At 54.1% G+C, this 23,337-nt stretch overlaps 1 protein-coding gene across 1 annotated transcript; it reads right to left on the bottom strand.

The window, feature by feature from the left end:
* On the bottom strand, nt 1-22,430 carry AMN (amnion associated transmembrane protein). The gene is made up of 12 exons (XM_005437919.3): nt 22,305-22,430; nt 19,962-20,080; nt 19,808-19,852; nt 9,930-10,017; nt 8,186-8,421; nt 6,471-6,608; nt 6,281-6,389; nt 5,135-5,217; nt 3,975-4,161; nt 3,075-3,249; nt 590-692; nt 1-320 (listed from the first exon to the last, which is right to left on the bottom strand). Exons 1-12 carry the CDS (start codon nt 22,345-22,347, stop codon nt 210-212), a joined length of 1,437 nt encoding a protein of 478 aa, XP_005437976.1. The 5' UTR covers nt 22,348-22,430; the 3' UTR covers nt 1-209.
* Nucleotides 22,431-23,337: the final 907 nt, after the last annotated feature.

Here is a 23,337-nt window from a genome sequence, read left to right on the forward strand (position 1 = left end):
CGTTTAAAACCCAGAAGCAACACCAGAGAGGCTGTGCCTGTGTGGCTGATCCCTAATGGCGAAGGTTTGCTGTCATTTCCTTCATCGTGCAGACACTTTTATTCAGTTGGGATCTGCCTGTGGTTTAGATCCCACCAGGAGTGATGTGAGGGGCTGTGAGGGCTGGAGAGGCGATGGTGTCCCCGGGGAGGTGGTGGCTGCCCCCAGAATCAGGCCTCTGTCTCGCTTGCATTGTACAGAGGGTTGAAGTAGAAGACCTGGTGGTCTTTGGGAGCCATCTCCTGCGGTATCTCCTCTCCAGGGTCAGTGACTGGTGGCTCCTGCAGCACCGAGAGAAGGAAAGGCAACTGACGGGCAAGGAAAGAAGCCAAACCCTTGGCAAAACCCACCCAGGCACTGAGTCCGTACAGCTGGTGACCTGCAGGACGGCGGGACCGTCCCACAGATCTCTCCTGGCCTGGGGAAAGGAGGAACCCTGCCAGATGCATTGCACCTTGCATTGCCCCCCCACTGGCACTGGAGTGGGCTCTGGCTGGGCCCCCACCACCCCCTGCCCACAGCCCTGTGTCCTGGGGAAATGGTAACTCACCACGTCAAACATGGGGTTGTCGAAGCCCTTGTCACTGGCTGGTGCAGGGGACGCCGGGTCCTCTGCTCTGTCCCAGGGCCGGTGGAGGTGCAGGGCAGGCAACCTGAGGAGAGACCTGGGCATCACCCACCCACATCCCCCACATCCCAGCAGCTACCCTGGTCAAAACCCTGTGTTTTCAAGAGGTGGATGGGAAAACTAGGGGGCAAATATCAGGCTGTCTTTGAAATAGGATGTTTGTACCCTTTCCCAGGGAAAAGCTGCCATATCCAGCAAAAAACATTAAGCCTGGATGTCTGGGACCTGCATCCTGGAGGGAATTGTTTGTCAGATGCAGACAACCCTAGCACAGGCTTTGCTTTGGAGCCATCACTCTCCCCCTGTGGCCTAAAATGAATTGCCGCGGAGCTGACACCAGTTCCCACTGCAATCTCAACAAACACTAATCACTTTTAACATTATTTTTATGTTATCGTTTTATCCTCTTAATCATCATCACTCCTTTTATTATTGTATTCATTACTCTTATCCTAAGGGTCCCAGTCACCAAACATCATTCCCTGGAGCAGGCACCTGGTGCGGGTGGGCTTAAGCAGTGGGCTCGCACATGACCCCGCAGGTCCTGGGAGCCCATGGATATTTAAACCCTGTGCCTTCAGGCTCTGCGCACACAGCTGGAGGAGCTGTCTACCTGCAGGGAGGCTGTGCCAGGCCCTTTTTGGTGGAAACAAGCTAAATTCACTGGTGGTCAGGACAGCTTTGCTGTGTGGAGGCAGGCTCTGCAGGCTCCCAGCACCTCCTGCCCAATTTGCAGCATCCCTACTGGTATCAGATGCCTTCACGATGCTCTGCAGCACCACCCAAAAGGGCCCTGCCAGGGACAGCCGGGGACAGTCACCCAGGGACGCGCAGCAGGAGCAGGTCGGCTGGGGACGTAGCCTGAGCTCAGGTTCATCCCTGTCTCCTGTAGATACATGAATTTCCCTCCTGCTGCTGACGGAGCTGGTTTCAAAGGCCTGTCCGGCATCCAAAGAAGTGTCAGTGGAAGATAAATCATCAAGTAGCAATTATGGAACTGGGAGCTTTATTTAGAAATTAAATGAAGGCGCGGGTTTATTGCTAGGAAATGTCATGTCAGCACGTGCTGAGCGGCAGGACAAGCATTCCTGGCCACGGCTGCTGCTGCGCAGTGAGAAAACCCCGTTGGAGGAACCAGGAGGGAAGAAACAACCTGACTTATGAGCCTGTGACATGTCCAGCCCGAGCACTGGTGAGCTCATCATCCCCTGGCAGACATCAGTGCACTTCGCACATGCAATTTGAGCAATTCCCACCCCCGTGGTTATAAAATGCATAGGGTCTAAACCCACTCACCCATGTTCAGGGAGGTAAGACAAGCCATAGCGGCTCAGAGGATGGCCTCACGCACAAAAAGGTCTGCCACTAAACCCTGCAAAGTCCTCCACATGAAGGTGGGTGCATGAGCGAGGAGCAGAAGTGGGTGCCCCAAGCACCTGCTATGGGCACTGCTGGGATGCCCTATTCACCACCAGAGCCCGTCTCCAAGCTGCAAGGAGAAAAGGTGATGGAGAAGAGGCGGTTCTGACCAGCTCACAGCTGTGATGCAGTCAGGCCATGTGCCCTGCCATCCCTCCCTTGGGACATGCACACCGCTCTCCATGCAGCATGAGCAACTAATGCACCAGAAGCTGCATTTGCTTTTGGATGCTCACACTCCCTTTCATGGCTACAAAACTGTGGAAAGACTGTTTTGCATTATTTTGATGCATTTCTATTTAGCAACTGGCAGTTTCAGTCCTCCACCCCCTGGCAGGGCTGCAAACTGATGGGTACAAGGGACAGGAGGTGCCACCAGGCAGCACGTGCAGGCTGTGCAGAGCTGCAGCCGAGCTGCAGCAGCCCTGCTCCTCCAGGGCATGCTGCACCATGCCAAGAAGCAAATCCTCCCAGTCATGGAGGAGACTGAAGTATCAGCCCAAGGGTACAGAAGTGCCTTTCAGCTACCTCACCTCCAATAAACCATGAGGAACAACAAGGGCAATGGTTTTAGACTAGAAGAGGGTAGACCGAGAGAAGATGTAAGTAAGAAATTCTTTTGTATCAGGGTGGTGAGACACTGGAACAGGTTGCCCAGAGAAGCTGTGATCCCTCATCCCTGGAAGCGCTCAAGGCCAGGTTGGATGGTGCTTTGAGCAACCTGGGCTAGTGGAAGGTGTCCCTGCCCACAATGGCAGAGTGGACTAGACGATCTTCAAAGGTCCCTTCCAACCCAAACCATTCTATGCTTCTATGAACCAGTAATGTTGAATATAGCAGACTGCCTGGCCATGGCCACCACTGTGGGAGATCTGGGCAGTACCACATGCTCCTGTGCCACCAGGATAGCTGGAAGGACAGCCTGGGGTGACAGATGGCCCAAAGCAGAAGCCTGGCAATATGCTGCCAGCAGAAACCCCACACCTACCTTAGCTTTCCCTTCCTGTTGAGAAAGAACATGCCCCCAAGGAACAGCAGACAGAAGAGCAGCCCCGAGACCATCCCTGCTGTGATCCTGCTCAAGGCATGGCTCCCCACTTGCCCGCTGAAAGTGCTGCCAGTGGCCACCTCCAGTCTGGCACTTGAAATGCCCAGTGTTTCACCTGGGAAAGAGCAGGAAGAAATAGGGGTGAGAACTGGACAGGGCGACACATCCCCCCACAGACCAGGCAGAGGGAGCCTGCAGCTGAGTCTGGCACTGCTCACCTGCTTCATCACCTTTCCCCGGGGACAGGGGTTGACTCAACTGGGACAAGCCCATGTGAGCCTGCTACGTACACAACAACCACCATGTCCCCTGGCTGTGATCTACGTGCTCATCAGCATCTGCCAGCTCTCGTGGCTGCCTGCACGTGCAGCGCTCTGGCTGGAAAGCAGCTCTGCAGAGAGGGACCCGGGGGTCCTGGAGGGCACCAAGCTGACCATGGCCAGATATGGCACAGAAGGACAATGGTATCCCGGGCTGCAGGATGAGGAGGGTTGCCAGCAGGTCAAGAGAGGTGACCCTTCCCCTCTGCTCTGCCCTGGCAAGACAGAGCTGGAGTGCTGAGCCAGGCTCTTCTCAGCGGTGCCCAGTGACAGGGCAAGAGGCAATGGGCACAACCTGAAATACGGTAAATTCCATTTAGATATAAGAAGAAACTGCTTTACTGCAGCAGTGGTCAATCGCAAGGACAGGCTGCCTGGAGCTGTTAGTGGAGTCTCCGTTCCTGGAGACATTTAAAGCCCAGCTGGACACGTGGGCTGCTGGCAGGGGACAAGGAGCTCCAGACAGCAGGGGGTTTATGTGAGCCTGCGGGGGACCTGCCGGGGAGGACGGCACTATTACCGTGCTGTGCTGTGTCCTCCACGATGTCTGCTGCCAGTTGCTCTGCAGTGGTGCCCATCTGCGCTCCTGTTCCATTATCAATCAGCACAATTTGGATGAGAGGAACGGAACCTCGAGGTATGACTCCCAGGAAGGTCTGCTCTTTGTGCACCTTGGATATGGCCATCTGCACGCCAGCGTACTTGGGCTTTTCAAAACACAAGGAGATGCATAAAGCCCATGAGAGTGGTAGGCAGAAATTAGTCACCTTTATAGACAGCCATTATGGATGCACCAGTAAGGCCCACCTATAAATCTTCATGCTAGCCGTCACTGTTACCTCAGTGCCGTTGTGTTTGCGTTTCCCAGATGAGAGGTTCATATCCCCTCTGCTTTCCAACCTGTGACCAGCACCTGGCATGCAGCATCCCCCACGGAGGTGAGCGTGCCAAGAAAGCAGTTTCATGTAGCACACCCATTAAACGCTGTATTAAGACATGTGCAGCTGTAAGGAGGGCAGGCAGCAGGCTTTCAGCTCAGGATCAATGGAGCAATACCCTGATATCGATCCTTCCAGTGTAACTCAGAGCACACCTCCTCCTCTGGCAGCTCCCAGCCAGGAGAAGGGATGTCATGCCGTGTCTGACAAGCAGTAGCATGGAGTGATGCTTGGCAGAGCATGCATCTGCACGCTGACCAGTGCGGGTTCCCACCCAGTGCTTGCCTACTGGGGAATGAAAAAGCAGCCCAGCGTTGGGAGCTATCTCCCAGAGGCCACAGCATCCCCTGCAGCAGGTTTGCATGACCCCAGGTGCATGGCCTGACCTCCCACGTTATCTAGACCTGGCCTCCTGTGTTTTCTAGACCAGGGTTTCTAGCAAGTCCCCCTGCATCCTTCCCCATCTGCCTGTCGGCAGCTGTCCCTGCCCTGTGGTGAGAGGGGCAGCGTGGCTGTGGTGGGGCACAAGGGACACTGCACCAGCCCCCATGGCAAGCTGGCACATCCAAGAGGCCAAATGTGGGGGGTGAGCCCTGCGGGGTGGTGGGGGGTGAGGCTGAACCTCCCGCAGTGCTGGCACTGAGTGCCCTACTAGACAGCCCCACCAGCATCAAGTCACCGGCAGATGTGGCCGGTGGCTCGTGGCTCCGTTAGCCCCTTCCAGTCTGGCAGGGTGACGTACCTGGCTCAGCAAGGCTTGGACCACTCTGTCCCGGTACTTCTGCAGGTCAAAATCGGGAGTGAAATCCAGGTTAACAGTGGCTCCTGCAGCCCGAAAAGAGACAGATGCGACATTGTCACTGAGCCCAGGCAGAGAGCTGCTGCGGCAGCACAGCTCCGACTGCCGTGAAAGGCACTGGGGACTCTCCAGTATGCAACTGGTCTGGCTGGGCTCAGGAGAGGTGGCTCCACAGTCCTGCCCAAGCAGCGCTGCCCCAGGGAAACCTCTCCCTCCCTCAACAGTCTTTTTATCAACTGGGTTTGATGAAAGGCTTTTGGTTACCACCATGTTCTGGAGGGAAGCTTTCCCTGGAAATCTTTCTCCCACACATCCCTCCAGGAAGCTCTGCATAGAACTGGCTTTGGGGCTGCAAGGCTGCACTTCAGCAACACTACTCTGGCTTGGGGGGGAAGACAGAGAGGAGGGGACACCTTCGCTCCCCATACCACTGTACTGCAGTCACCGAGTCCAATATTTGCCTTGGAAAAAATGCAAGTAAGCATTTGTTGAAATGATGAAATTCTCCTAAAGGCTATAAAGGGCTCTGCTTTTAGAAACCTGTCAGAGAAATGCATGGTGGCATTTTAATGAATTTGGTATGATATACCAAATACCTAGGTACAATTGCGTGTGAAAAATTCCCCTTAGCAACCTTCCAGATAGATTAATGGAGAAGCGCCCATTGCAGAGGGAACACTGTCAATCTGCATGGTTTTATTTTAAATGAAATGAAACAAACTTGCTGTTGGGAAGCTGACATTATGGTGAAACAGGTGCATTTTCCACTGCAAAAACTCAGCAGAGCCCTATTAACTTGATGAGCTGTGACATCCTGACAGGATAAACCAGAGGCAGGGACAAAGGGCTGCAGCTCAGAACAGGCTCGCAAAAGCCAGGCTGATGCTCCAGAGAGATGCCCCAGGAGGGTGGCACAGGGGATGCAGGTGGGACATGCTAACGGGACCCATGGGAACAGTGATACAGCAAACCATCATCCCACAGCAAGCAGCATGCCCCGCACCAAGCCTTCCCATGTGGAGCCAGGGGCAGGGGGCTGGGACAGCTGACGTGGCAGGTAGGAGGAATAGGGCTGTGCCCCCCACTCACCACAGACCCTGCAGCAGTGGCCAAGGGGCTGCAAAGGGCTCTGGCACGCCGGCGCTGGGCACTGCCGCCCTGACACCCCAAGCAGGGCCGCACAGATGCGGTGGCCATCCTAAAGGAGAGCAGGGCAGCATCAGTCACTCATCCCTCAAATTGCAATGGCACCCCCCCAGACTGCAATGGGAGGACTCACCGGGGCGTTCCCGCAGGCACAGCCAGACTTGTCAGGACAGCCGGTGCCTGTCACTTGGAGAGTACCATTGCCGTGAAAATGCAGCGGGGCGGAGGGACCCCGCAGGTACCCAGCCCAGGCCTCTGGGTTGCTGAACTCCTGCGTGGAAAAGAGCAACAAAGCGGGTGAGTATCCCCAGCCGGGTCCCAGCGCTGTCCCCAGGCACCTGGCCTTGCCGCCTTGGTGCCCAGTGCCGTGGCTGATGGCCACCTTAGGGCAGCCCCATCGTAGGCAGTGAGCGCAGCAGGAAAATTCTGCCAGTACACCCACCCGGGCTTTTCCACAGGGCCAACAGAAAAACCCTTTCTAATTTAAAAAACAAACAAACAAAAAGGACTATAAATAAGTCATGAGATGGCTGGGCACTTTTTTCTTCTTGCTTTCACTCTTTCTGCTGGCCCAGAGAATTCAAGTTATCAGCTTTTAGTTACTGGGAGGAAGGGGCTGGATCTGAGGTGTTTTCCTTCCATCTGGGAAGCGTTTCAGTGGGCTTGGCATTAGCAAAGGCTGAGCTGGACGGACCAGCCTCATCCTGCCAAGCTGCTGGCAATTCCCTCACCTGCTGTCTTCCACAGGAGGCTTCTCCATGCCCTGGCACAACAGGAGGATTTCTCATGCCCTGGGCTGAAAATACCCCCCGCAAAGCAAGGAGTGGGCTGGCTCCAAAGGGCCAATGTAGCTTATAAGCTCAGTTTTTAGGAAACCAACAAGCACCTTCTCCTTTCATTGCTCCGCAGCAGCTTCTGCCCCAGTGCATAGCCAGCTGCAGTCCTGGGGGTGGGGGTGGGGCGCAGATCTGGGGGGGATGCTGTGCCATGGGGTAGTCCCAAGGCATCAGCAGGAACAGCATCACTCCAAGCACCCAAGAGCATTCCCCTCTGTATCCCTGGGGCTACATGTGCCCATGGTGAGCTCCATCGAGGTGCTGCCTTGTCTAGAATTGCCTGCACCTGCCTGGACACTGGCTGAGTTTATTGTTCAAAAAGCAGTTACCTAATGCCTGCCCCCAAAATGACAGATCCCAGGCAGTGCAGTGTAGAGATAATAAATAAGTTATGAAATGACTGCCGCATCTCCCACTCCTGGAAGGAGCCTGTGTTTGCTGCTGTGATGCCTGTGATCTTTCACTCCTCCGACCGGCAAGGGATGGGGCTCGGCGTGTGCCTGATTCCTAGGCTGAAGCACAGACGACTGCCAGCGTTTCTATAATTATCCCTCCAATCAATTAGAGAACAGTACCGAAGCAAAGCTGGGAGACGATTGCCGGGCCACAGGCCATGTTAGGGTTGGGGTGACAGGGAGGTGTCCCCAGAGGGGCCCTCAGCTGTGCAGCTGTGGACACATGCCTGGGAAGGGGGCAGCCCCTGGATGCCAGAGAAGATGTCATGTTCTGGTGGTTTGACCCATGCACGTTGGCCGTTATTTTTTTCAATGTGAATAGTGAGATGACCTGTGCTCCCACACTGCAGGGAGGGAGGCGATAACAAAACGGTAGAGGAAAAAAATCCTCGAGCCCATCCACAGCAGCAGCAGCCCCTGAAGCTGCAGCACCGTGGGAATGCCCCACCTCCCCGTACAGCACCGCTCCTCCATCCCTGGTGGTCCTTCCTCTCCTGACCTACTTTGGGGCCCTGGCAAGGAGGTGTCAAGCTGGTTTCTCATCATCCCCATGTTACCTGGCCCATGAGAGAGAGGCTGCGGACGTGAATCACTCGCCGTGATGAGTCAACGTTTACCCGGAAGGAGGTTTCGGGCTGGAAGATAACATCATCATAGCTGCACGGGACTCGTTCCTCATCCACTGAAAAGATGCTCCCGCTTGGCTCCAGCTCCCCGCCGGGGGACACAGCCTGCCACAGTGTGGGGTCAAACCATGTGCGGTGCTCGGCATCGGCAAAACTCACTGTTGCACCTGGAAAAGCAGCAGAAAAGGTTGAGCATGACCCGGACTCAAATCTGCAGCCCCAGTAGGTGCATCAGGGTTGGTGAAACCAGGCGTCGCTTGGCCTGAAGCAAAGGAGCTCACCCTGCAGGCAGGGAGCGAAGGGCTGGCCCCGGCATCACCCTCCCAGGCAGCTGTTGCGGGCACCTCCCAGAGCTCGGGGAGATTTCCAGCGCTCGGGGCTGGGACCTCAGCTCAGCCTGGACCCCACTTCTGGCTGCAGGTCTCTGGCCCCAGATCCCCCAGGGCATATTGCCCTCTGCTTCTTTAAAGCGCACCTTTATGATTAGGGAGGAAAACAGCTGCCCAAATGCTGAATAATAGCTAAACCAGATAAAAATGGGTATGTTAATTCATGTCCCATTTTCCAAGCAGCCTGGCAGGCCTGCAGAAACACGACTGGTCCTGTTCCCTACCACAGGTAACCCCAAAACCAGTTGTTTTGGTGCCCCATTTAACCACTAATGACTTAACCATTAACCATTTCCCAGCTGGTCACAGTATCATCATGCAGTGCCCTGCTCCCTTTTTACCCCTCTCCAACAGCTGAACCTTTACTGATTCAGTTTATTGACGGAATTATTTGCATTTGTTTTAAAATCATGCTTAAAAAAATCCATTTGTGTAATTTGCCCCAGAAATGCCAGTTAATTTCAGGGGAGCAGCACGTGGTCAGCCCAGTACAAAGTGCAGCTGCCAGAGCATCCCTGATGGGGTGCAAACAGTCCCAAACCATAAAAAAGGTAGGGATGAAGGATTTCAGGGTGGCTCCAGAGAGTCTGATGCTACAGTCCTCCCTCTGGACAGACCCATTTGGACTTTTTCTCTTTTTTTCTCTGTTCTTTTGCTAGTCAGAGTGCAGGCAAAGGCATTCCGCTTGGACTCTTCCTTTCTTGCAGTTGAACTAAAAAGTTACTTGCCACTGAAAGCATCAGGTAGCTTAATGCCCCAAATGCACCTCCCTAGCAAACAGCTGTCAGACTAATAACAGCCACTGATGGTACAAACCTGCTGTCTCAGTCACAGCAAACTTGGGCTGGAGGCTAAGAGGGGAGAGAAGGATGCGCTCGTGCTGAAATGCCTGTGCACACTGAGCCAAGGGCCAGCTCGCTGCGATGGCTGCGGTTCAGCTCACCGGTGTGTAACTCCTAACCAGTTTTCTTTAGAAATACCATGGCAAAGTAAATGAGGGCTTTGATGTGGCTACGTGCTTAATAGGCAGGGTAAAATACAAACAATATTTGCCTCTCTGCTACAACTTCAAAGGTTTCCCTGCTGTAATTATTTTTTTAGAAGACAGGTGATCTAGCAGGAAAAAAAAGATCTGATGTGAGGGAGGTCATCAAAGAAAAGGTAGGTATTAAAAAAGGAGTGATTCACTTTGAGGTGGGCCAGCAAAGACCTTTGTAGCAGTGTTTGGGCTGAATTTGCATGATTCATCTTGGACTGATGAGGTGACTGATCTGGGCACAAAATACCTGAGTCACAGCCTGGATCCCAGCTGCCATCGAAAGCTGCGAATCCTGCACCAGATGCCAGCACCAATTCTCCATTCAGGGGCAGGTACTAGATGAAGGGATTCAGAGTATTACTGTGCAGTCCTGTTGCCAGCCACTCAGGCTTGTATTCAAATAACAGTGCTAATTATTAGGCTGCCTATTACACTTGCTGTCTCTGAGGCACTTTTAAAGTCATTAGGAGTCACCCTTGCCGTGCCCCACGTTAAATCGGCAGGTATCGGCTCCTGTTTTTACAGATGGGGACACTGCGATGGGGAGAGGTAGTTTAACATTGCCTTCCAGTCACGCAGAAAGGCATGAAGCATTCAGGGAAGCAAGAACAAGGGAAAGCAAAATAAGCTCTTTTGACAGCTCTTTCCTCCTCTTGCACACGCTCTCAGCGGCTCAGAAATGGCTTTGTACATTGGTATGCCATGAAAAACCTGACCAGAGGTCCCCTGACTTAATGGGTTCTCACCTCCGGGGGCTGCACTTGCCCTACAAAAAAAAATAACCCAGGGGCCCAAGCAATGCTTGGTGAGGTGTCAGATAGTGGGTTCATGGTGTGAGCTAAAGAAAGCACAAAGTGGCATTTGGCACAGCTTGCCACAGCTACACCCTCCTCCTGTCGGGCAGGACATCGCCAGCAGGTCATCAGGGTCACCACATTTCCCTGGTTTCAGCCTGGGCAGGCTTCTGCTTGGGGGCACAAGGACAAACCTCAGCAGGTGCAGCTTTGCCATGGGGAACCCTTTCGGCAAGGAGCTGTGGCCACCCAGGTCACCAGCTGGCACTGCCAGCTCCGGGACAGGCCTTGCCAAACCACTGTCAGCCGACGGGTTCACAGCGCATGGGTTCTTCAGCCCAGCCGTCTCATTTTACCATGAGAAATTGCCAGAGAGAAAATCAGGTTTTCCCCCAGTATTTTCACACGTCAAGGAGTGAGTGATGTTCAAGGCTCCCTTCTACTGTGACTTGGTCTATCCAGGGCTTTAGCATCACTCCCCAGACAGCAGCCAGAAGCCCCCCAGGACTGCGTTGTGCTGATGCACTGGGTCCTGTGCTCAGGCAGAAGCATGTTAGACGGGATTTTAAGGTTTCATCTACTTAACTGATCTTTAAATATGCATGTAGGTTAGGGAAAGCGAGAATTACGAATGACTGCTGCGGGTGGCTGCGATAGCTCTGTTATTGGCGCAGTCTCGCCTGAGGATGCTGTCCCACAGAGGGACCACCTTGAGGCAGGGGGGAACACATGGTTAAAAGCTCCTCACCCCCACGGTGTAGACAACTGCTTAGAAGCTTAGTGCCTTGGTGGTGCGGTGGTTTGAAGGCCATAGCCTAGCTTTTCCTCTTGGTTCAGGAACTGTGAGAAGCCAGGGTGCAGAGCAGAGGGCAGCTGCCACTGAGAAGAGCCCTGCCGTGCTCCTGGGCACCACCTGCTTCAGACCAAGCAACGCTGTACGTTGGGCTGGACAAGAGGGGATGACAAGATAAATAGCTGATGTCTGGGCAATGTCTGCCCCAAGGGTATGGAGTCTCCCCACCGACCAGGAAGAAGCCTTTGCCTATGGACACTGCCCCATGAGACGGTAGCGTGTGCCATGCCTAACAGGAGACCATGCCATCAAGTTCTCTGAATTTCTACTACCCTTGAATAAAGCCAATTTTTCCAATACCAAAGCACTGAAAGAGGCTGAAAGATCTGCCAGGATAAGAACAGCAACATGTCCTTCAGCCACAGATGCAAAAGCCATGTCTAGTGACATTTTGATGCTCAGGACTTGGCCTGCTTTGAGCTGAGCAAGGTCTATGCTAGCAGCTTCTTTCACAAGATGCTTCACTTCAGAGGTTCCCTGGCTTGTTTTCCTGTGAGCCCATGCAGGAACAGGTGGTAGAACACTTCAGAGCCATCAGCTAATGTCTGTACCCAGGGCAGGTGCCAGCAGCACTGTCAACCAAGTCCCTTCTCCCAAACCCCCTGGGCCACTTCGGGCCGGAGCCCCCTCAGTGCTGCCTCTTGCCCAGTTTGCAGGTCACCACCCTGCAGCCTGCTGTGCATGACGGGGCTAAGCAGCAAGGGTGGCCAGCTGGCTGCTGGGGTACAGCTGAGCTGCTCATGGATGGGACATGATAGATCATTCCACCAGCACAGGGCACCAGCTCTTCACATCAGTCACCTGGGGACACTCAGGCCCTTAGCTGCAGGGACCTTTGGGTGGAGGAAGAAAAATCAGACAGCAGCTGCTGGTGACAAGGATGGGTGACAGCAAGGCCATGGCTGGCTGGCCTCTGCTTGCTTTCCCAGGCTGCAGAAGCTGGTGTTTGTGAATGCTGTGGCTAGATCAAGTGCCCAGGGTTGGGAAGTCCCTGCTCTCATCTCTGCCTGCCTGACAGTTCTTTTCCCTGTAGTTACCAAACGCTTTGACTATAGCTGTGGGTCAGAGCTTCCCAAACACCCTGTGGTGTCCATGCAGGACACAATGAGCTTTCCTGTCCAGGGGGTTGGCCATTCAGGTCTTCACAAAGTAACTAGGGGGGAGAAAAACACCACAGAGACAATGCTTAGACAAGTATGTGCCTAGATTTGTAAGCTGCAACACTCGTGCTGCTCCAGGGAGCAATGCAAGAGCACTGTGTGCACCGAACGCACAAAGTAAAGCAAGGAAAACCTCGTAAGGATCCACCTGGTGCAGCTGAGTTCAGTGTGGCAAGAGCAGAGATAAGGCGGGCTTGCTTGGTTAGATACACATGCGAGTGCACACAGACGCACAAATACTGGTTCAGTGACCAACCAAGGTCGCATCCTCCTGGGCCTGCAAGGGCCCAGGTGAGCGGGGACTGGGTGGGGTGCAGAGCAGGCGCAGGTCAGCAGTGCACAGCACCAATCCTGCCCGCGGAAAGACACAAGAGGAAATGTTCACGCTAAATCTGTCCCATGCCTGCAGTGCCTGTGCAGGGCTCTGGAGACGCTGGGCTCTCTGCGGAAATGAAGCTTCTCCAGCTACCATTGGAGATCCCCCTCCACCACCGAGGCCAGAAGCCCAGGCTGGCTGGACTTCCCCCCCCAAGCCCAGAGGAAGCTGTCCACGTGAGTGTGAGTGTGAGTGTGGCAGAGAAACGAGAGTCCCACGGCACACACGCTGTCCCAGCTGCTGACTCCACACTCTGGGACTGCCCAAACATTGTCAGCACCAGCCCTGGGATTAAAATGCAACACAAGACAATGCAAGCTGGGGGATGGAGCCACCTCACCTCCACAAACATGACGTGCAAGAAGAGCCCTGTACTTCTGCTTTGTAGCAGGAATTTCTGAAGCTGGTCCCTGCAGATACAGCTCCTTGTCCACCGAGGCAGAGGTGCTGCCCATCCACCACCAGTGCTCCCCAAGATGCACACCACTGGGGAGCATTTCAGAAGTGGCTCTGTCATCTAGGCGATCTTAGTTTGTAAACAATTTGCCATTTCTTTTTTCCTAACATAAGTTAAGCATCTCAGCTCACTGCAGGGGATAAATGGACACTGCTTGGGCAGTGGTTTTCTGCATTTGGGAGTTTAGTATAGAAATTGCATATAGGCTGGGCTGCTTTCCAAGTACATTTTGAACTGAGCAATGACATGTACCAAAGGACCAGAGCCAAAAAGCAGGCAGTTTCATCTGCTTTCCCTTGCTCCTGCCAGCCTGTACTCCAGGGCCATTAATACAGCGAGCTTAGAGTCCCACTAGTCATTTTCTGTCCCTGATACTGGTAAATGACTTACCTCCTCGGTCATCCTTATCAAGTGTAGTGACAACTGGAACACAATCATCATATTTCTCATCAAAGTCAGGGAAAATAAAAAAAAAAGAGGAAAAACCCCATGTGGCTCTCAGCTCAGAGTGACCACGTTTGTAACCACAGTGTTGGACCACTGAGAAGAAATCCTGCTGCCCCAACACATAAGCGAAAATGAAACTAACCTCTGAAAGGGCCGAAAGGCAGCTTTTGAAGTGGGTGGCTTTGAACCAGCCTCTGGCACATCCCGACCCTCCTCAATTCACGAGCATCAGGCTGAGATGACTGACAGCAGCAGTGTGACTGGCATGTCACCATCACCAGCGCAGGAAAAAATGCAGCACTTCTGCTTTGAACCTGGATGAGCGATGGTCATGATTGCAGCCAGCTCTTCCCCCAGCCTTGTTTTAATTTGCAGCACCAACACATTTGAATTCCTTGGTCAGGTGAGAAGTGCCACCATCCCCATCATGCAATGCTGAGACTGCCTGGGCACACTGGGCTCTGCAGCGCTGTGCCCATGGGTGCACCAGTGAGCAGGTCATCAGCCATCAGGGCTGCACATGGCTCCTGGATACTTCCCATCACCTGGTACCCAGCCTGGGACCAGCTTTGGGGCTGGTGCTGGTGGCACTCCATCAAAAAACATCGCCAGGGTAGGATGCGAGGGGATTATTTCTCCAACACAGAGTCCTGTAACCCACCACAGGCATTAATGCACAAGTAAAATTATTTCTGTATCATCTCCTCCAGTCCTGCTTTCCTGGGGCAGCAGCAGCCCGCAGATGGCAGCAGGCAGCCCCTGCCTGCTGCTGCCCATGGGTGGGAATAGTGGGGGTTTTCCCAACGCCCATTGGTGCCAGGGGGTCTGAGCACAGCTGGGTGTGTGGGTGCTTGGGTGGGAGCCAGCCGCTGGCTGAAGGCTCCAGAAAGGCATGGTGCCAGAGTCGTCTGCAGGTGAATCCCTTTGATGGCTCTGGAGCATTGCCAGGGGCTTGCTCGCCACAGGGTTCCTTGGGTTCGTTAGCAGGGGTTCACTCATCCGCTGCCCAGGCGAAGGTCCCACCTGCAGCCTCAGGCCAGCATCCTTCGCGCTGGCTGCACGTGCCACCCCACACCCCCAGCCTGCCGCCAGCTCTAGCCTGCCCCCACCACGGCCCCTGATCCTGCACTGGCTATTCCAGGTCCTCCATGAGAGGGGCCAGCAAGGCAGGATGACCTGCAGCCCCCTTGAGACCTCTGGGTGAACCGAGAAGGGCAACCTGCTACTGGACTAGGACCTTGCTGCCCAAATTGCTCCCTGCCCAGCCACATGCTCCCATGTGGAGTGGGGCTTTAGAATCCCAAGGAAACCAGGCAAAACCCACATTTTTTTTATCCTCGTGAAATCCACGCTCAAGCAGGCTGGCACAGGACACAGAAGCTAGTGCTTCTCTCTGCTGGACTGCTCAGCAGCAGGCAGAAGATGCCCACCAGCCCTCCTCTGCTCCTAGCAATAACTCACCCCTCTGCTTTCATCCCCCCAGAGCAGGCAGGGGCACAGGCAAAGGAGCGGTGGGCTGGCAGGACATCATCATTTCAGCATCATCCCCTGCGAGCTAATGAGGCACTTGGCTGCTCTCCCATGCCTGCGTCCCTGCCTCCCCCTCCGTAAGGCAGGGTCCTTTGGCAGCAGCATGGCCACTCTCTCATTAATACAGGAGCCGGTTCCCCGCCGTGTCTGCTTGTCATGTTTTACGTTGCATTTTGGGGTTAGGGCTCCCTACATCACCTGCCCAAGCTGACCTTGCCACCACATCCCCTGGCACGTGGGTGGCCTGGCGCACTGGGCTTCCAAAACATCACGCTCCTGCCTGTCCCCACAAAGGTGCAGCTCCTGGCCATCCCACACAGGTACTGGCCATCACCCGCCTTGCCAAACCACCCTGCGGAGCCCAATAAAAGCCATGAGGGGGTAAAGAAAGCAATGGACTCAAAAAGGCCATGGATTTGACTGGAGCACCCCAGTGCACACTTCCAGATGTGGAGCCAACCAGGCTCCAGCAGGGTGCAGCAATCAGGTGTCCCAGGGAGACAGGAGGACATTGGGACACCATCGGGGAGTGCATTAAGGTAAACCAGCCCAAGACACCTGACTTACAGATGCAGAAGGCACGCAGAGGCTTAAAGCCATTTGCCAAATCTACTTCAGGTTAGTTCAGCTCATTTTCCGGAACCTCCCTCCACAGGCAAGGTCAGAAAGAGCTGGAAAGCGGCTTGAGCTGTGGGCAGGGAAGCCAACCCCCCCCAGCAAGGGCCAGCAGACTGTCCACAGAGCAGCCACCCAGCCAGACCTGCCCCAGCATCCACTCCAGCCCAGGATGCAGAAAAGCTGCTCCACTCATCACAGGTTTTAGTAAGTCCTTCTGCTGGAAGCTAGCCTGCAAGGAGCAAATAAACTCGGGGAGGCGCCTGTAAAAGGCTGCCTTACTGCACTCCTTTCCTAGGGCAAACCTTCAGCAGGAACACTGCTGGAGAAAAACTGGCAGGACTGGGGCTTGTAATTATGTGCTGGCACTCACACACGCACTCCTGTGAAAATTTTTACCTTCATCTCAGGAGAAGGAAAAATAATCCTTTTCCTGGGTATCTCGTTACCCTGCCTTTTGGGGAGCAGAGCAGAGGGAGTGCTGGTGCCTGGGACGAGCACAGACTGTGGCAATTCATTAGAGCCGGTGCCCCTGGAGAGCAATTGGCATTTCAAGATCAATCTCTGCCAGGAACCGAGCAGGAGCATCCTGCAGCAAAGCCGAGTACATTCTGCTCTCGCAATTAGGCAGCTAAAAATATAAGGCTGGGCAAGGCGTCACCAGTTAGACACCAGTGCTCACGCGCTCCCGACCCTCACCCAGACTTTGTGGTCCCTCATGGGATGGGCAGGGAGGAAGTACAGGCAGCTCTCACCACCGTGGCAGGGCTTGGTGATGGGGCAGAGCTGGAAAGGTGACATCAGTGCTGCCGAATAACCCCGGGCAGTGCCCTGACCCTGGCACCATGGGGGTTGAACGAGGCTACTTCTGCCCACGTGGCTAAACCTGACTCCTGCCACCCCAAAAATAGCAAGCAGCATCATCCATCCCTGAGCTGCGCTGCAGTGCTGGCTGGCTCAGGCACAAACTGTACCAGGGCTGGTTGTTATCGGGGCAGATGCTGGGCTTGCAGTTGCAGCATGCCCTGGCCTGGCTCCCTTTGGAAGCAGAGCCATAGCCAGAGGGTCCAACCCCCTCAGAGGAGCCCTTCACTGCAGCAGGGAGACAAGCAAAGCCAAAGCCTTCCTTGCCCTGGAGCACCCGTGTCAGACACAGCCACTCCGAGCACCTCCATCATTTTGGGGGCTTTACTCCCAGGTGCCTGTGAAAGCCGGCTAAATACTGATCTGCATCTTTAGGCAGCTAAGTACCATACAAAATCCAGCTTAATCACAACAGTTGTGCTTCAAAGTCACTTACACTTGAGCTGGATTTGGATTTAGTGTGTGGCTGAATTAAGGATCCACACAAAACTCCAGATCAAATAACCACTGAGGTGGGTGACAACTGGCTTTCCCTCGAGCAGGGAGGCAGGTTGCCTGCCCTGCATGCCCCAACAGCCCCAGGCTCCTCCCAGGAAAGCAGCTCCCAGCACTTGGATGGTGCCTACGTGGGATGGATGGGGAGGGGAGCTAGAGGGATCACCGTACAGAAGTGTTTCCTGTAACATAAATGTCTCGGGTGGGGGCTGATGGTGGCACATGAGGACCCCCAGCACCTCAGGGCTTGCTCCACGCAGCTGGGGAGTTGGGATGGGAGGTCTCATGCTGCTCCTCCACCGGTGGGGCACTGGCACCAAGCATCCCCTCCCTGCACCCACTGCAGCAGGCACCATCCTCATGAAAGTCAATCAGAACCCAGCCCCTTCCCTGGCTGTGAATTTCTTCCTGCACTACTATGGCAAGCAATGTTCTCCTTTTTTTTTTGGCCAAAGTCTGTATAGCATCTCCATGGCGACTCTAAAGCTTAATGTATTCCTGCTGATTTAAGTGATTAATGCTCCAGTGCGGCACGGCCAGCAGCTGAACAGGTGCAGCCCAGCCTCTCTGCAAAAAGCCTCATGACCAATTCATTTTCTAACCAGCTGGTTGCCAAATTTCATGCCATCCCCACAAGTGGCAAACTGGCTCAGGTGCCGGGCTTGAATTCTTTTTCATCCCTAACCTTGGCAGTCTTTGTATCACCTGGTGACAATGGAGCACAGCAGTACACAGGAGGGAAGCGGCTGAGCTGAAATTAAAAAGAATTTTTGACGACCGCACTAGGAAACTTGCTGGGACAGTTCGTTGCCAACCTTTGGGGCGGTGATACTCAGAAGGACGGTATGGGCTGCAGTACGGGTTATGGCCTAGGACGAGCTTGGCTGCTTACAAGTGGCGCAGTCTGTGCAGCGGCAGGGCTAGCCCCTGGCTGGAGGGGAGCAGTGCTGCGCTCTCACAGCCCGTGCTGCTGCCACGATTTATTCCCTTGTGGCCCCCCCAGCCTTCCTCTCCTGCGGAGTGGTGGGATTGTCATACTCACTGTAACCCTGGAGCCTACACAGCCACTTACCAGCACCAGGATCCCGGAGAAACCCCAGGGCAGCAGCGAGACCCTGGGGTCTCCCACAAGGACTGCTGGATCCTTTGATCGGGATGAGTTGGGGGCCACTCTGGCACCCTGGCCCCATCACTCAGGGGATGTGTGGGAAAGACCCCCCTGAGCAGCCAGCACGTGGTCGGCACGGCCACGGATTCCTTGGCTCAGCTCGGCTCTTCAGCTTGGTGGTGAAAGGCTCGCACCATAATGAATAACGCTGCTCTGCAATTACGCACTTTGCAGGCCCCTGATGAAAGTACTTTAGAAATATTATACATTCATCTGTAAGTAAAATAAAATCTACTGGAGTGATATTTCGCTCTTTTCTTCTCTGGGTAAATTCCACATCATTTATTATATTATATTTGAACGTATTTCCCCAGTACATTCTTTCCTTCAAAATTCGTATTTTAAATGCCATATAAATAAAGTAACTCCTCCAAATATTTGTAGAGGAATTAAATGTGGTGCATGGTGTTATTAAAGCATCAAAACTATTAGTGGCGTAGACAGCCTGAACAAACTACACCACAAATTTCAAGTGCTTGTTCGAATTCAACAGCCTATAAAAGAGCAAAGCTGCCCTAAAACCGAGGGGAAACTCAGCTGCGAGCTCGCCCTGTGCAGGGGAGGAGATTTTTCAAATGGGATCCGGCCCATTTTGGGCCATCCTGGTGCTTTTTGCTTTTATTCCTCCCTGTTAAATTTGACTCTTCAAACCATGGGGATCAAGACCCCACAATTTCATGGCTGCCTGTCAGCCTGCTCTGGGCAGGGCTCCTCTTTTGGGGGGACACTGGGCTGCTGAGGAACCCCTCTGAGGCAAGGCTCCCCAGCCCCATCTCACTCAACACATGCATTTCAGTAGTGTGCTGTGCCCATCCTGTCACAACCAGGCTAATAACATTGCAGAAAACTATATAACTCTATGGCACTTGAAAGAAAATTTCTTGAGCAACATTTTGGGATTTCCCAGAACGGTTTGTTTTCATTTCAAGGTATTTTGATGTCAGCTTTAGTTAGTCTCTGCCTGGGGCTAGTGCCTGCTCTGCATCAGCAATGCCATGGGTTGGTGCTTGTCAGCAAAATACCATCAAAGTCTCTCAGTCCCATAGAGGAGGTTTTATCCTTCCTTTGGGGAGAAAAATTTCATTTCTTCCCAATGAAAGTGAGTTTTGGGGTGCTGTCCCCCATCTCCCGTAATGAAAAAAAATAATCCCAGAAACAGGCTTTTTAGCTCCATGGTACAGAGAGACCCAGCCTGCCGTGACTCTAGTCCCTTGCCCCAGCCAAGGTGTCCTCCATCTGGCTGGACCATGGAGCAAACTGTCAAAGTCCCTGGAGAGGTGGATGGGGCCGTGCCACCCAGCTGGCAGTGCTCCAGCACCAGCCCTGCCCTCGCCCACCCACCAGGCACCTCTGCACGCCGCCTTACCACGTCTGTCAGTGCGTGGGGAGAGCTGATGAAGACCGAGACCACCTGTAAAAAAAAGCAAAAGTAAAAGCATATGTTTCCCCGGCAGGTAAAGGGCTCTTCTGATGCCCAATGAGGTTTTGCAAAAAATAAATAAAATAAAAAAGTTCGGTACCTTATTCTCCTCAAAATGAACCACATCACCGGCACAGGGGGCTCTGCCTTTATCCCAGTTGGAGGCGGCTTCAAAATTGGTGTTGGGGATCCACTGCTTGTACACGGCGGCAGTGGCAGCTGGGAGGAGCAGGAAAACCATGAAAACAAGTCCATGGGAGGCACTGGGAGCCATCTCCAGGATGCGTTATAGGATGGTTTAGCTTTTTTTAGGCTAGGTTTGGGGATTTTTCCACCAAAAGAGCAGCCCCTAAGTGTTTCCAGTTGAGCAGTCACAGCTTTCCTCTGCACAGGGGTATTTTTTGGCTGAGTGATGGTTTTTACCCACCCAGGTAGGAAGAGGAGTAAGGGGCAAATACTTGGCAGGCAGAGAGGAGGCAGGAAAGTCCTGCAAGACAATAGGCACCACCGCGGTACCTAAGTGTTCAATGCAGTGGGTTGTGTTGGCACTTGGACTAATTAAATGTGCAGAGATCTCTCAGCCTTGGTGTTTCCAGTAGATACAGAGCAGGCATGCAGAGCAGGCAGGACTGTGAGGACAAGGCAAGAGGGAAAAAGGCATTTCCTATGGGACGTGTAGCAAAAACTATGGGCTGGTTTCATGTGCCTGGGGCTGGAGGGAGAGGATTCAATGGTGTTCTGCAGCTTGAGGCACTGGCAGGTTGGGAGATAGAGGTCTTCCCCACGGGGTTGGCTGGGACAGTGGCGGTCCTGTCCCCACAGGATCCCCACAGGCTGTGGCAGAGGTGGGTTTCCACTCTGTCCCACTCTGTTTGCATGAGCATTGCGGAGCCACGTGCCTCCCAGCCTGACATCACCCGGGCTTGGCTGGGGATGCATGTTCAGCTGGAGAGGAATCTCCAGCAGCCAAAATTAAAATGGCTTTGGGCAGGTGAGTTATGAGACAGAAAAGAGGGCAGAAAAAAAAGAAAAAAGAAAAAAACGTTTGCTCTTAATATAGGTGTTCTTTTCTTTAGAGGGAAACCCCACAAACGACAAAATTCATAGCAAGCCAGTGGTGGAGGGGACCAGGATGTGGAGTGGGACTTGGGTGCTGGAGGTTGGGTGAAGAGGGGACAGGAGGGGGCGTGGGGACCCCCCAGCCCAGCCTGGGGAGACAGGCGTGTCTGAATGACTCTGGCTGACGGAGGGAGGTGCACTGCAAGAAACCTGGGCCCTGCTAGTCCATGCGATGGGAGGGATGTGACCAGTTGTGCTAAATAGACTCTGCAGAGGCTTTATCAGCACACAAGGATGGCCTCACAGCACAAGTCACGCTGTCTGACTCGGCCAGGGGCTCTGCTGAGACCATTGCGGTACGTAGCCATGTCCAGGTGAAGAGAAAATTATGTATTTTTAACCAGAATGAAAATCCTGATGTAGGAATAGGGGCTGAAGCCTGGGTGCAAGGTGCAGGGGGCTCTCCCAGCCCCACGCCAGGCTGCCGCCCCCACTTTCTGCTGCATGAAGGAGCCCTCAGAGCAAACGCTCCCTGCCCCATATCCACTTTAAAACTCCCTGGAAGGGAAAAAGACTGCAACAGTGATAAGAACAGGACCCAGATAGCTGCCTGCAGTGTTGTGGGCACAAATGTGTTGCTGGCTTGGAGCTGAAAAGAGCTTGAGAAAGGAAAAGCCCCCCAGATGGCAACTGCAAGTTGTTCTGTCCCTGCTGCGGTTGACTTGTGTCCCTCCCATGCCGGGAAGTCGGGGAACAGAGGTTAAAGCTTCAGCAGAAAGGTGCAGCCAGCCCCATTGCACACACACCTCATACTCCCGCAGCTGCAAAGATATTTGACGCAACTTGCAAGTTGTGTCAAGCAAGCTCATGCCACACCACACCGAAGAGATGGCTCCGTTGGCAGCAACATCTCCATCTCCTCCGGCCCGGAGCTCTGGGGCCGCAGAGGTTCATCTCCACTTGCCAAGCCTGTTCCCCCATACCACTGTGCTGATGCATTCCTGCACCCTCCACAGCCCTGGAAATATCAGCGTGCTATTTAATCAGCCTTGTCTCCAGGGAAGCGCAGTCCTTGAACATCAAAGCTACATGCATATTCAACAGAGTGTGTCCTGCAGTGCAGAGCTGCTGGCTTCAAATAAGAGCAGGAAAACCCGAGCTGCGGAGGTGCAGTGGACACCATACGGTAATCCCAGCCTCATTCCCCTGCTTTCTCTCAGTCCAGTTAGAAACGCCTTTTCCTATTTGCATTACAGAGACACTTTAAGTGACAGATCCTGCAGCTCTGCTCCAAAACAGGATTGCCAAAGGCACACCCAAAATGGGGAAGTCATCCAGCGGTCACCCCTGCTCACCATGGCAGTCAAGCCTTGGGCATACTCACCGAGGAGCTGCAGGACACTGAGGAGGAGGAACAGGTGCTTCATTTTGCAGCAGGCTGCCAGCCCTTGCCTCTGCAGCCCCTGCCCAGCTGGACCTTGGACCCTCTTCCTGGCAGCACGTGATGGGCTCAGCCTGGAGGAGGTTGTAGGGAGAAGAGGGCAAACCAGTACGGGAGGCAGGTTTCCCCCAGCACTATCCAGACCCTCCCTTAGCTCCAGAAGCTGGTTTGCTCTCAGCTCCTTCCCAAAGCTCCCCCCTCCTCGGCATCCCTGGGATAGCTGCTGGGGAAGGAAGTGGGGAGGTGAGGGCGGTGGTCCCCCCAGCTTGGCTTGCCGGACCTTGCCACCCACGTTCCCTTCACCCATCCGGGTCCTGCCAAAGGGTGGTGAGCACAAACAGGCTGCATGCACGTCCCACCCCGCTCTCCCCTGCAGAATGCCAGCTACCTTGTAATTACTAATAATGGCCTCAATGTATTTCCAATTAGCTCACTTGGAAGAGAGCAGCTCCCAGCGATGACTTGTAATTGTACTTTGGCCACCAGCTGATTTACTCATTACCCGGCACACGCCGCGGCAGCGCCAGCGCAGCCCCACGCTGCTTTTGTTGAGGCTGCCGGGGTTCGAAAGGGGCAGCTGGTGGTGGCACCAGTGCACGTGGCTGTGGGAGGGGAGGAACAACACCATCCACCTCTTCTGTCCCAGCGTGGACTGATGCTGCGTGCAGGTCCAGGCCCACATCTTTACAAGGGTGCAAAAGGTGGGAGGAGCAGAAAAGGATGGGAGGAAAGCAATACCATCCTGGGAAGAGGACAGCGTGGGGATAGTGACAAGAGGCCTATGCCATGAGGAGAGCTGGGAGGCTCAGCACCCCTCCAGCACGGACCCTTTAGCTGACACTGGTACAAGGCAGGGGAAGGGCAGAGGGTTTGTGAATGCATGGGTTTACAGGAGCCCAGGAGGAGACTGGAGAAATGCTTGGAAGAGACACCTGTGGAGGGGTCACAAACCGCAAGAAACTCTGACCTGACACCA

This window comes from Falco cherrug, chromosome 7, assembly GCF_023634085.1.
Source record: "Falco cherrug isolate bFalChe1 chromosome 7, bFalChe1.pri, whole genome shotgun sequence".
Classification (NCBI taxonomy): Eukaryota; Metazoa; Chordata; class Aves; order Falconiformes; family Falconidae; genus Falco; species Falco cherrug.